The sequence below is a fragment of the Cyanistes caeruleus genome, chromosome 7 (genome assembly GCF_971803275.1).
Source record: "Cyanistes caeruleus chromosome 7, bCyaCae1.hap1.1, whole genome shotgun sequence".
Classification (NCBI taxonomy): Eukaryota; Metazoa; Chordata; class Aves; order Passeriformes; family Paridae; genus Cyanistes; species Cyanistes caeruleus.
Window position 1 is genome coordinate 24962971 of NC_141707.1, and position 14550 is coordinate 24977520.

At 38.5% G+C, this 14550-nt stretch overlaps 2 protein-coding genes across 9 annotated transcripts in view; one reads left to right on the forward strand and one right to left on the reverse strand.

Annotated features, from left to right (window-relative positions):
• Window positions 1–9167, reverse strand: part of TANK (TRAF family member associated NFKB activator) — a 28963-nt gene extending 19796 nt beyond the window's left edge. The window contains exons 1-4 of one of the 4 annotated variants that reach the window (XM_086898551.1): window positions 9054–9167; window positions 5583–5698; window positions 4000–4146; window positions 807–915 (exon numbers count right to left, since the gene is read on the reverse strand). In XM_086898551.1, the coding sequence (XP_086754677.1) occupies window positions 807–915; window positions 4000–4098 (208 nt within the window). In that variant the 5' untranslated portion in view covers window positions 4099–4146; window positions 5583–5698; window positions 9054–9167. The remainder of the gene's footprint in view (window positions 1–806; window positions 916–3999; window positions 4147–5582; window positions 5699–9053) is intronic. The other 3 variants (XM_086898552.1, XM_086898554.1, XM_086898550.1) reach the window with 3 other exon arrangements.
• The window catches only part of RBMS1 (RNA binding motif single stranded interacting protein 1), a 339988-nt gene that overhangs the window by 51199 nt on the left and 274239 nt on the right, over window positions 1–14550 (forward strand). The window lies entirely within an intron of this gene.

Sequence of the window (14550 nt, forward strand, 5' to 3'; positions counted from 1 at the left end):
TCACAGTCAGCTTCTAAGTATAAGCAAAATTAAAAGAAGCTAGACTTATATTAACTTCTTTATATTCCTTGAGTAAGCCTTCATATTAAACAAGCAAGAAAAGCTAAATTCTGTGCTTAGAGACAATGCAAGACTAAATCGGCAATAAAGAAATGTACATGTACTCTTAAAAATAAAAGTCAGCCACTTTGCTAGTATTTATGAAAACCAGGAGTGTTAGGCTAGTGTGAATAAATATTTAATGAGCATGGCAGATTAACACATGGTTACTTTGACTCTTTTCTCTTATTTGTGTAATACAGTCAAACAGTGAAAAATTATCCATCAATGACTATTTGATTTGAAAGAGAATTACCTGCCTATAAAGTTCTGGTTATGCAATAAAATTAGCATTACAAGACTCATCTTACGTAAAAGACATATAATCATAGCACTCACATCTAGAAAAACCTGAGATAAACTTACTAACAGGTAAGTATAAAATAATTATGTAACAATTTAAAAAAACAATTGTAGTGAATGATTTGAACCCATATTTTCATAACTTTTATTGGCTCCAGTGTAAGCAGATTCTACCTCTATAGAAAATCTCACCATTTCTTGAAGAGGATAAAGAGAGACCCCAGAAGTGTTGAATTTTATAAATAGATCTTGAAACGGCACATTTGTGTTAACTCTCACATTCACAGGAAAGTATGATACTCATTTGAAATATGTATATTGTAAAAACTGAAGCAACAAAGTCAGAACTATTCATCAGTGCAACACAGCATAAAAAGCAATAATGTGCAAACTGGAGTACATACCTCTATTAGCATTCAGAGCAGCCAACTGTGATTTCAGTTTTGCAATAATGCTGTTTTGAAGCTCTATCTTTTCCTGCTGTTCACGTATTTGCTGCATGTAGTTTTCTGTCTGCAAATATAATTTAATTAGCATTAATCTTAATTCTGTTTTGACTAGGGGTCTCCTATTTGGCATGTAAAAGGCAGTTCTGATTTTTAAAGATGACTATAGTTGTGGTCCTCTGCGTAAAAACCTTCGGCAAGTCCATCTTTTTGGGGCTGTACTGATTAGAAAAGGTATTATAGGAAATAACCCCTGAGTTTTACTAACTCTTTCAGCTGTGGCAGTTGTAAAGGGTAACTTTTAAGTTAGGATTCTTCACTTACAGATGTAGAACACATCAGGCTTAAATTAAAATTTTAGTATCCTTCAGAATGCTTGTCAGTTAGTTAATCTATAGAAAACAGTAATTTTCCCACCATATTTTCTAACAAATTATATAAAAATAGACTTTTAAAAAGTTAGTTTTTAAATGGAAAGCAACAACATTGTTTATTCCATACAAGAGATACTCTGCAAACCATTTTGACTGCCTATGAACAGTTTTGTATGTTTCTTTGAATGTAGTGGACTAGTTTTTGTAATTTACATAATGGGGCTGGGGAGGAAGGTAAGCAAAAAGTCCCATGCTTTGTCTCCAATACTACAACTCATACTTACAAACAGGCCACACAGACTCCTCTAATACTACTGCTTGTATTTCATCAAACTATAAATTTTGCTAGACAGTCCATTAATGGAATGAATGGCAGGAAGATGCTAATATTCAAAACTATTGTTTCATTAGCACATGCCTAATGCTGCAGTTACATCAGTGCTAAAAACAAGCAAGAAAACTTGTGAAATCCCAAGAAAAAAACTTTCAGGAAAGCACTGAATTTTTCTGAAATTAGGAATATGTCTGTTACTGAACAGGTCACCACCTGTCACCATTTGGGACAGGACTTAGCATTGTTTTCACATCTATTCATAGTTTATACATAATGCTATCTAATTCTCAAATCTCAGCCATGTTTAAATTCTATACTCTGCTACTGTCTGCTGTGTTTGTCTATAAAGCAGGCAGGAAAAAAATCTACAAGCAAAATTAATTTTAAAAGGCCAGGTAGTAGTTGTACTATGAGAGGATTTTCTGTTGTGTCTTTTTGAAAAAAAAAAAAAAAAAAGTGATCAAAGAGCAGTACACTCCAGCAGCTATAAGAGACCTCATGAAGCAGAAAAATCACTGAGAACCAAATTGAAAATGTACAACAGCAATGTCTTGTCAACACTTCTGTACAGAGCACAGACATGACAGCTAAAACAGACAGAAGAGAAGATGCTTTTGACAGCCAGTGTGCACAAATTATTCCTTGAGTCAGATGGCAGCAACAAGTTACCAACTAGAAGATCTGCATGACAACCAACCATCCATCTGTATCAAACACCATCTGGCCGAGATGACTCTGGCTTCTGTGTGCTTGACATGGCTCCCAGCTCTAGAGACTGGCAAAACAAGTGGCCTATCGGTAACTTAAGTAGTAAACTGTTAACAACAGCATGGTGGACAATCCAACAGTGTGTGGAAGCCACACAATGAACAGAGGAAGGTACTAGAGTAAAGCACTGTACAAAGGTCATTCAAAAAATGGGAGTTTGGTTAAAAAAAAGCAACACAAATAAAACAACCAAAGTAATTTTAATATCAACTCCTGAAAAAAATACTTTTGTCCTCTTTTGAAATCATAAAATTCAACTATTGAAAGTTTGATTACGACAAAGATTTAAACTGGTAGTAATCCTTTATCAAAGGTTTTAAGTTTTTTATTTAGGGTCCAGTGAAAATGTAGAGAGCAATCTTGCAAGGAATTAGTTCACTTAGTACTGATGACCTCACACTTCTCTGGCTTTCTTGCACAGACCTTAGAAGGACTATCTCATCTTATACTCAATGCCTTGTTTATTGGTCAGAAGATTCTTTCATGTACTTTTAGATGATTCAGGAGTATTAACAGGCTTTCCTTCAAATAGTTAATAGTTCATCCTAAGAGACAGAATTTAAAAGATCCCCAGACATTCTAAAATCTCTTGCCTTTTGTTAATTAGCTGCAATTTCAGCACAAAAATCACACTACTTATGCTTGTTATGTATAGAAACCTCTACAGATTTACACCAGCACTGCTGCAAGACTATGAATAGAGACAGACTGCACAGTGGATGATTGCACACATGACTGACTTGGAATGTGTTCTGTGATGCCTTGGCTAGTTTATTTTGCCATGCAGGGAGATGGCAAGATTGGACCCAGATATCCAAATATTCTCTATTATATCCTTCCCTGCTTCCAATTCTACTACTGCTCCACGACTAGTCCATTACATGGATTACGGTTCATTGGCCCCTGAACAAAGTCCCAGCCTACCAGTTCTACTGAGTATCAGAAAGTCTTGTAGCAATGAAAACATTCAAGCCTTTCTGTTACACAGGTTCCATTGCTGGGCAGAATATGCATGATAAATTGACTGTGACAAAGCCCAAACCTGATAGCTTTGAAATACGCTGTCCTACTTGAGAAGGTCTAGAGAAGTTTTGACTGAGCTAATGTTTTCTGCGACAGATTAACTAAAACTTCAGAGGTGCTGCTTATTGGTCAGAATGCCTCCAGAAAATATCTGTTACTTCATTGAAGAATAAATACACAGATTATTATTTTTAAAAGAGGGATACTTATTCTAACAACTTTCAGATTCATTTGTCACAAAAAATTGTTTAATTTAAGTTATTTATACTAATAATATAATAATTTATTTTTAAGAATGCAAATTAAATTCCAACAAGTACTTCATTAAAGTTAGGTAAATTTTACGTACATCTTTGCTGTCTTTACATTAGAAGACTTCATTAATCCTCCAAAACAGACAACACTTTTCCAAACTTTAAAACTAATAAAAAAATACAAAAAAATCCAAGGTCAAAAACCAGAATCCCACCTACTAAATTCAAAGCCTAATGAGTTACTTTGCAATGTACTGGCATGGTTTCATAATGGCAATTTCCAGCTTTAACAGATGCACTAAAGTGTGCATAGCTAAAGTGAAACTGGTATCTACATGTACTACCATCCTTCATGGGAAGGATGGCTTTAAAGATAGAATTCAGAATCCAACACCTACTTTTTGCTGGAGTTCTTTCACAGCATGGTCCCTCTCCATGCATGCTTGTCGAAAGGCTTCATAAGCTCTGTTAAGCTGCTCTCCAATGTTTTTGTCCATAATTCCCAATGTTGTTTCATCCCTGGAAAGATGGTCAAGTTAACAGACCTGAAAAGTAATCAGAAAGAAAAAGAAAGAACACTAAGAAACAGTATTATGTAACTAAAATCATATATAAGCATGACTTATACCACTGTTGTATTCAACTGATATGTTCAGTATGTCTGACCATTAACAGCATAGCTTGAATTATAGTTCTGATCACCCCAATGTTTAATTTTATGTTCATGGATAGGTTTAAACAAAAGACAAAAAAAAAGTAGCTTAACTCTGAATCAAATTCTGGATGTATAGAATGTATAAATGTATCTGTAGTTACAGTGTTTATGACTGAGACTTAAAATTGGTGCAGATTATCAGTTACCTGATTTTATGTCATCACCAAAATTTTAACATTTGCATAACTGTGAAAAAAAGACAGCATTAATAACCAAAGCTAAACTCAGCTTTTAGCATTGTGCTATGAAAAGCCAATGTCCAAAACCAGAGGAGTCCTGCAACTTTATTTGAATAAAGGGAGGAAGAGAGTCCACTGGGGAATGTGGGGTTTTTTCTGTCTCTTGATTTTGACAACACAACCTCCTTTTATCCTGAACTCCTGGCCACACATTGCCCTCTTCCCTTTCCCGCTGGCTGAGGTACTAGGAAGGTGCAATCTTCCCAAACTGCCTACCACATATCCCCCCTTGAACCTGTCATTTTACCCCAAAGTTCAGAAATTCAGGCTTGTAAGGACCCATTTGTCTGTTTCAGGAGTCAAACTGTCTGGGCTCTGCAACAAACCTGCTGCTTAAAGTTGGTAAAGACAGTAAGATCCATTTCAAAGACTTTAACACCCATATCCATGGAATTGTTCGTAAAGACATTAGCACACATCTTTCCCAACAGCATTAAGAAATAAAAAGATAAAGACTCAACTAGGTCACACAAACGTATCCTATTCTGTGTCAAATTGAAAATGTCAACATAAACTACCCTAAGGTAGAGTTAAAACATCTTTCATCTAAATATCAGTGACACCAACCAGTATGAATTATCGAGACTTGGACCTTTTCACTCAATATTAAGAACTTTTTACACTGTGTACAATTTCAGTAACAACTCCCAAAACTACAGCTCATGAACTTTGACACATAAGACTAGAACATTATTAAAAGTCAGACTCCAAGATCTTTGCAAACACAGGCCATTTGCTTCTATAGTAATAAATTATACTAATTTTAATATCAAAATTAAGCATCATACAAGTACAGTAGAGAACAAGTTAGTGAAGTCTCAACCCCCCACCCCATGCCCCCCCAAAAAAGATAGCAGCATTAAGAAAAAAAAAAAAAAATAGCAATTTCATCTCTCCTGGTATTTAAAGCAGTGTGGACTGCTACTATCATCTCTCACTGTCTCCTGGGATTATGCATAAACCACAAATACTACTAAAGAAAGTCACATGAGGATAAACCAGCAAGAAGAGTATGAGGGTAACTTGCCTTGTACACTGCTCAAAATTTTGAAGATTGCAGCTTGAAGACTTTGTTCATCTTTCCTTGCTTTTGAATATCTTCCCTATCATAGAGTTTGAATACAGAAATGCGATCTTACTTTTCTAGAAGGTTCAGCAGAATATTGTATGGACATCACACTTTTCTGTCCTGCAAATTTTATTTTACTGATATGTTCCTACAGGAAAAGCAATTCTATCTCACCTCTGGAATGCTGTACTTTAATAGCAGCAAAGTGAACAAATTCTTTAATAACTTGGAATTTTTTAGGGATTCTTTGATGTAAAAAATGTTACTGAAATTCAGGTTTACAAGTTTTGCATAAAAGGCCTACATTGTTTCACATGGAAGGCTTTGTTTGTTTTGACTTGTTTTGTTTTCCTAAACACCAGTGCAGTAGTTTATAATCTCTAACTGTTCATACTCATGTCTCAAAGCATTGTTAGTAACACAGGCTACTTCATCCACCTTCTTCCTCTCCCAAACAGTATTCCTTCACTAAACAGAATATTCATGCTCATATCTGGGGCACACCTTTAACTAAATGGGTAGGCTTTCCTTCCTTTTCGAATTAAGGACTGTTCTGTGTAGTTCAATGAATAAAATCAGATATTATATCTGCCTTTAGGGACAGGTACTAAACTGCAGATGGCATTGTTATAGCTGAAAGTGACTGAAAGTGTGTTCTCACAATCTTTAAAAGCTTGCAAAGCTTGCATCAGTATTGATTTTGTACTCTTCTGAAATCCTCCACTGTTAACAGCTTACCTAGTAAATGGCATGTCCTGTACATATAAGAGAGAACTTAAAAAATGAGTGCAATGGGATTTAAGAAATTATGTTCAGCTTCTAATGGAGAGAATAGGGCTCAGCTTCATGTGACTCACACTTCACAGAAAATGAAGGTTTTAATTCATTCATGCAAACTCAAACCTCCATTTGAACATCAGTATTTAAAACTTCTACCTAATTTCCAGCCTTTTAGTCATTCATCGTGACTGGGAACATTAATATAGAGTGCTGCTGTCGTCTAGACTGATGGTATCAAAAGTAATTGATACAACAGGCAGAACTGTAGCACAGTGCCTGATTTTCTACTTGGTATGGAAAAATAACTCACTGGTAGCTCCCTAAAGTTTCAAATGCAGTAAGAAAAGGTCAGTGAAAGTCATTGCTAGTGACACTTTAAGATGGCACTGTAACTAGAAGAATTGGTCTTCTCTTCACCTCATACCTTAGACATTCTTCTTCAACCTTACCCTTCCCTTTCTTCCAGCACAAGCAACCTTTCTGTAAACCGTACCATCAAACCAATCCAGTTTAAAACAAAATATGAAATGTATTTTTGCTGCCTTAGTTTTAATGCAGGTCAGATCCACAGACCACTTCAAATGGCATGATAACACAAGGAGGCCTGCACAGGGACAGAAATGAACAAGTGGCAGACAGAACTCCTGTGCTCAACAGCAGCACTGGCTTTAAAGTGTAACATGAAGTCACAGTTACGTAACAATGTCACAAGTCTGCACTGCCACTGAGAAGGACAGGCTAGCCTTCCCCCATCTCTGGCCTTGCATTTTTGCTACTTACTGGTACCACTATAAGTACTTCTATGCTACAAGTTGAGAATGCCAAAGTAGCTCCCTACTTCCTCAAAAAAGCAACAACAAACCCCCTAAAAAAACCAACCTCGAAATTAAAACTGGAGCTAGCTCTCTGCAAGGCTGCTGGAGCACTACTACCAGCACAAGGAGGCAGTGGGAACATGCGACTAGCCGTGGGCAGGACTGCCGCAGTCTAGATTTAGATTGGATTAAACTACTCTGTAGTCACACCCCGGGTTGCCTGCTGCTGGAATAAATAACTGCTTCTTATGTTATCTGTCTCATATCCAGAACTCTTTGCAGTTAGAAAAACTGGCTCATTTTCCTGCTTCTCCTCCATAGGCATCAATATTTATCAGGGAATTTGCCAACTGTTCCTTGTCATTTACCCTTCTCTCTGAATCCAATGAGGAGGAAAAAACTCCCTCCCAACAGCCCTAAAGAAACCCCCCCAAAACCAACAAACTAAAAAACCCCAACCCAAATATCCCCGCTATTTTAATCAGTTATGATTAGTTATGCTGCATCCAAATGGCAGCTGGAACATAATTCAGCTCAAAGCTGACAATCCTGATCTTTAGCAATTTACATTCTGGATGTAACATCATTAGATCCTAAAGACTTTCACAATCATTAACAGCAATATGTAGTCAGCAGAGATGCAGCACTACAGAATGCTGCATCTATTCTAACAGGGACAGAACTAGAGGAAGAGATTAGTTACAGAGGTTGTCCTGCAAGCGTGAATACCTGTGAGTGCTATGCTGCTGGAGCTATGGCAATGACAACTGAAATTTCTTATTTGACTCAAGAGTTGTACACTGGATAACCACTGGGTACAGCTAATGTTGCAAGACAAACTTCTGAGTAAACACACCAATTGAAATCTCCAGATTGTCTTAAAATAATTTGCTTCAAAACAGAAACATTTTGTTGAATAGGTGGTGGGAAAAAAAGAAATAGTAATATGCATTTTCTTAGTCAAATGCTAAAAAAGCTCCAACACAGATTAGCAACATATTTCGGCTGCAATCCCAGCTCCACAGCTCACTAGTTTCCTTACTAGTTTTCATATTGCCTCAAAAACCACCTTAAATTATGAAAGAAAGGTTTTAGCTAATCATGTGTATATGCACATTAATTCATAATACACTTTCCTGCCTCTCATAGTTTCACGAGAGATGAGAACACAGGTGCTATCCAACCACAAGTACTTCTCTACATATTTCTGCTTTCAAAACAGATTTTTCGATTGCTGTATTTTGTAAATTATACTGCCATCATCTTGGGAACTGAAAGCCTGTGGAGGTAATAGTTTGTGAGAGACTGAGAGCTCATTGAACAATTTTGTGTTTTGTTTTTCCCTTATTTTGTTCTGAGTAGACACAATTCCTGCTTTGCCCGAGGGCAGGATGCGTCGTTAACACTGCAGGAGCCCCTGACGGCGCACCAGCGGTAGAGCTGGGCAGCCCCTGTGCGTTCAGGGCTCGGGACGGTGATTCCCGGGGCGCTGGGGATCGCTCCCCGCGCTGCCACTGCCCGCGGGGGCAGCGCCTCTTCCTGCTCCTGCGCTCGCCCGCCCGGGCCACCGCCTCCCGGCAGCGAGCCCGCTGACCCCGTCCCCCATTGCCCGCTCCCGGAGCGCCTCCGCACGCCAACGACGCGCCCCGGCCCCGCTCCCGAGGCGGGCCGAGCGGCGCCGAGGGGGAAGCGGCAGCCCCGGGAGCGGGGGGCGGAAGCGCGGCCCGGGAGCCCCCGGCTCGGCATCCCCCGGGCCGCTCTCCGGTCCCGGGCCGGGCCCCGCCGCTCCCGGGAGAGCGAGGAGCGCGTGGTTTCCAAAGCGGCTCAGACTTACGAGCGCCTCACGGAGCCCGCGGCCGCTCCCGGCACAGGGCGCTCGCTCCTGCCCGGGCGCCTTAACCCAGGAACCAGAACCGACTTCCTGCTGTGCCTCTCCCCGCCCTGTGACGGGGCGCTGCCCGCGCCGGGCCCGGGTCGGGGCAGGGCAAGGCAGCGCCCGCCGGAGGCGGCGGGTTCGCGCAAGGATGGGAGCCTGTCCGCTCGCCTCCGGCTGTCGGGCTGTGCCTCTTCTGTCTGGCTGCAAAAGACCCCTCGAGCAGCCTCTGTGCTGCTCCCGACGTCCACAGCCCTTTCCTATTTCTCTTTCCATGACTTTGAGTGATTTGTAAATAACAAAAGTTATACACTAACACCAGTACCATACTTTTCATGCTCGGGGTAGTTTCTCTCTGAAGGGTCTGTTGTAGGTTACTACAGAGGCATTTCCCCGCCTGCGTTAACTTCATGCAGGCAATGAATACCATAGGTAAGAATAGAATTAATTTTGCTACTGTTACAAGCCCTACTCTCTTTAGGTCACATTTTGAAGTCCAACTTTTTTTTCCTGAAGGTGTGTAGGAGGATGGGAGCTGATGGGAGAACATGAGGCATTTGTTACATATTTACCCAGGATACCATCGCAGAGCCAGCGGCAGAGAAGCACTACAGATTTTGAATTAATCTCGGCTGTCTCTGAACTCCACTGAGCATATCCATGCAGCCGAGCTGTGGTGTTTCTTCTAGGGCAGAGCTTTTTGCTTTCCCCACTCACAGATCTGAACTTGCATTCCAGCTATCACCACCTACCTACCCCGGGCCCCTGCCCTTGAAAGCCTGAGGACTCAGCTCAGACATAGCCACAGAAAAAGCAGCCAGGTGTTGCTCTCTGTGCTCTTTTAAAGATTATTTCCATTATAATTTATCTTCCCTTCAAAGACTTTAGCAACTCTTTTGGTCTGTTTTGGCCTGCACTAAGGTTAAAGAGACTTACAGGCAGATAGCTGAAGGAACCTATAAATGTACTTCCTGTTTGGCCATTTTGAAGAACTTCAGGTGAGGTCCTAATGAACTATTAAGATCCAAAGAGAGTTTGCTCTTTTAGCACGTTTCTAAGAAAGGGCTTTTCAATTTAATTTTTCAGAGACAGCATTTGAGACGTCCACATTAAGGTATCATTCAATGGGGTCTTAAAAAAATAAAATATGGTGTGGGCAAAAAACTCTTTTAATTCTACATGTTACACTTTTCATCAGTTTTCGCAAGTAGTTATGCACTTAAAATTATAATGGATATCTCAGCGGAAATATAACCTGCATTTCTTAAATTCAAATCAGTAGATGCAATGTAACTGATGCTATATTTAAAAAGGGATAATGTGCAGGAAAGTACAATTGGGTGTCGTCTGATGATAAGCATACCTCAACTAAGATTATAGCTACCTGAATTCAAATAGAGCTGTAACATGTATACCACTTATGAAATACTGTCATTGCATGTTAAATGCTTTAGAGGGGAAAAATTGTTTATTAAATTCTAGGAATGTGCTTAATGTATATTTGCTGGGAAGGTCTCAAAATCAGCAACTCAAAACTGACAACCATCTACAAATGTGACTTTTCAAATCACATGCATTAATCTCTTAGTGCTTTATCAGTAATATTCTTTCACAGTAAAACATGGGAGAAGCTGGTTTTTCCTCTATCTTCATTATTTAGTGCATTCTTTCTTTACATTTTCTCCCTCAATAAAATAAGGTGTATTTTACAAGTTTTGCAGTAACCCATCTTGATAATCTTAGAGACCTTCAACCTTTGAGTAAACAGAAGAAAAATACTCACGAAAATAGTACAAAACCTCTATTTCATAGCTAACTTGATCTCTGATATTTTAGAGCATTTTCTGCTTTTCAGTCAGTTACCAAATTACTTTTTGTCCTTTTCTTCCTCATCTTGCTTTCTTTTTCTTTGTTTTTCTGCTTCTTTCTCTTCTCTTTCTGTATTCCCTTCCCTACAGCTATTCCAGGAACAACTTTCAGTGTTTCTGCCCCACATCAATATTTCACACTTTTATGTCATTGTCAAGGCAGGATTGCTTTCCTATAAGTAGTCCTCACAAGACAGGTGGAAAGAAGAAGCACTTATCAGCGTATTTAAAAATGAATTCAGATTTTAGGAATCTACAGATCTTAAAAACTGTTGCAAACAGCTTATCTGGGGTTTGGGAGTGGTAGTGCAGGGTTTCTTGTTTTTACTATTTTATTTCACTTAGTGTTCAGAGTCAGAGAAAGTCATACTTTGACTACTTATGCTTAGAAACTTAGAGTGGGGTGGTTTTTTGTCATTGGTAGGAGGTTTTTGTTTGGGTTTTTATTTGTTTGTTTGTTTGTTTTTTATTGGTGATTGGGAATTAGCAAGTTGATACCTTTTTCATAGTGAAAATTCAAGTTTGTACTCAAACAGCCTACTTAAATACTTACAACATCTATATGCAGTTTGCTGTTTCATATTACTTCCAAAATGATATTTTAAAGGGAATTTTCCTTAGTCTGTGCTGATGTGTTAACAGTGTCCTCGTTGGTTACACTGTGCTGAGGTCTGGGGAGGAGCTCACTGCTTTCAGGAGATGCTGCCACTGGAGCAACTTGCGAAAGGCTGTACTTCATCAAAGGTTTCATCTGTTTCCTTTTTATGATTCTCTAGGCTTATAAATGCAAATTGGCTTCTACTAGAAAGAGGTTAAAATGTTTCTTGCAAGTTGTTAATGTAGCCATTCGTTCAGACACTAGGTGGCTCACGTCAGATGTTAAACCTTTTCCAGAACAGAGACTGTGGTCCCGAAGGATAGTGTGCTAAAAGAGTCTGCTGCTCTGGGGTGTTTCGCCGTTCTTTAAATCTGTTTCTGCTTTCACAAAATAAAAAGCATGTTTTGATCTTGAAATGCCTGTCCTGGTCAGAAAATGAGAACCGTGGATTAATTTAGACCAAATATTGACGTTCCTTAGTGTGAAGAAAGGTGAGGCTGATGATTTTTCCCCAACATCAAGAATAGTAAGTCAGTGTAAGTTGGTGAGCCTTAGTGAAGCTTAGTATGTAATTTACCTATAGGTTGTAACAGACAAAGTTAGTTTCTGGGTTGCAGAAACTAAAGGATATGAAATCAAAAGGGAGACATACAGATTTGGAGCACTATAAGCAACATAAAAGCAATGTCTAAAGTAATGTCTTACACTTTTTTGATGTATCTGAATGCTGAAACCTAAAATTTTATTCTAGTCCTTGTCTTTACAAAGTGTAGGAACAAAAAAATTTGGATTTTCTTTTCTCATCTCTTTGGTAACAGCATAAGAACTCTCTATGTTGCCTGGAGTAGTATCAGCAGGATTATGAAATGTGGTTTTGTGTTTCTTATGACTAATATTAGCTGGGAACTTCCACTGAGAAATACCCAACTGAAGAACTTCCTTAAATGCAATTACAAGCAGACAGTCATTCTCCGAAACAGAGACTAGCAGAAACAGCCTGCAAACTGGTTTTGGACCCAGTGCAACGTTCTTTATTTCCCTAAGTGATGTCTATGATTTCTGGAGGCTCCCTACCCTGGAGAAAGGTTACCCTGCATGGAAAGGGAGCAGTGCATGAACAGGCAACCCTGCATGCATGGGAGCAGTTAACATACAGAGCAACTGTTGTACCAAACATAATACGTGCTTTTTAATATGTTGTGAAGAAAAAAACCGTGATGATAATGACACCAAAGAAAGTAGCAACAGCTTTGGAAAACAAATGTTTTTCCTCTATATAGAATATATCCTGTGTTACATATAGAGGGAGTAAAAGATGGGAAGTGAAATACTTCTTTGAGAAGAATAGCCAATCCACTGATTCTTAGTTAAGCTCCAAAGAAACTTTGTTAGACAGACCCTTGAGCTCTGTTTTATCATAATTGTGTCTCTCCCCACATCCCCTCAAAGCACTGAAATTGAGTTATATAGAACAGTGTAAGGAAAACACCTTGAAAAAATCATGTTCAAACATAGCCTTTTTGCCTTAGAAATAAGTATTCAGGAACTTTAACATATAATCATTAATTCCTTAGATCAGTCAATGTGAAAAAGTGACATATTTTGATATCAACTGTGTTACATAGGCTTTTTCCCTTTGTTCCATGTTAAAAATCATTAAATCTTAGTAGCTGATTTGTATAGAACTACATTAAATGCAGTATTGAATTTAAGAAAGCATGATTGATAAACACAGCCTTTGCACTATTTATTGAATGTTTTTTGATCCCAAGCCTCTATTTAGGTTTTCAGTGTGGAGTAAGAGTGGAAGAAGTCAAGGAAGATGTATTTGAAATGAAACATTAAATTTCTGGGATCTTATGATCTCTTTTCCTCTTCTACAAAAAGGGGAGCTATGTCATGCAGCAAGACCACAGATTCTACAGTATTATTTTTGTTTCTGTAGTGTCATAAAATTCCAAAGTTTGGGGAGAAGGAGGAGACAGATGTTGATGCATTATATTAATGGACCTGTATTAGTATACTTACGGAATTTCTTGTCAGAACCGTTTAGGATGTGAAAATTTTGGTGTTCAAGGGGAGATTATCAAGTAAATACTTGAGAGATTAGCTGAGGGAAACTAAAGAGACAGGCAGCATCAATCTCAGGAAGTTCTCTGACCTGAAAATAGCTGGCAGCTGGGAGAAGACTCTGAGGAAGTATTACATATGCTTGCCCTGTTCTCATTCTTCCCAGGGCATTGATTTCTAGCCACTGCTGAAGAGAAGATGGGTCTGAACCAATGTGGCATATGTTCTTACGTTAATGACTTCATGCTGATACAAATGTGTAGGAATTTCTCTACATTAAACAACCTCCTGTAAAAGACAGGATTCTGTAGAAGTATAGGGAACATTAGTATTGCAGCAGCTCTAAAAGATCTTGGAAAATCCATTCAGAATTATTTCTGAATATTTTGAGAATATCCATTTAAAAGATAGAACCTCTGGGCAAGTTTATTGAAGATAATCAGTTTTATCTGGTTTCTCAAAGATGCTGTGTGTAATTTGACTGTGTTTCTAGTTAAATTATGATGACCAACAGATTGGCTGCATAATGTCATTCTAACTGCTCACAAGGCTTAACAGAAGTATGTCCATGTAAATACACAGCAAGGTGACCTTCTTCTCCCATGTAACCTTTTAACAAAACCACTAGTCCTCCTTAAGTATTTTTACAGGATGGCAGAGCAACTGAAACTATATCCATAATTTCCCTGACACAAGGATTGGATATACATTCTTTCAACATTATTTGATTGTGTATTATAGTAGAATTTAAAAATGCATAGTTCTGTTTATCTGCATAGTGAAAAAGAAGATTTGGAATTATTCATCCCTGTCATCTTTGCTTTGTGATATAGTTCTTCTAACCCCTCGTTTTAATTTTTAAATCTTTTTATAAATGAAAAGGTGGTTTTGTGACTTCAAGGCACTTCTCTTGGTTCTTACT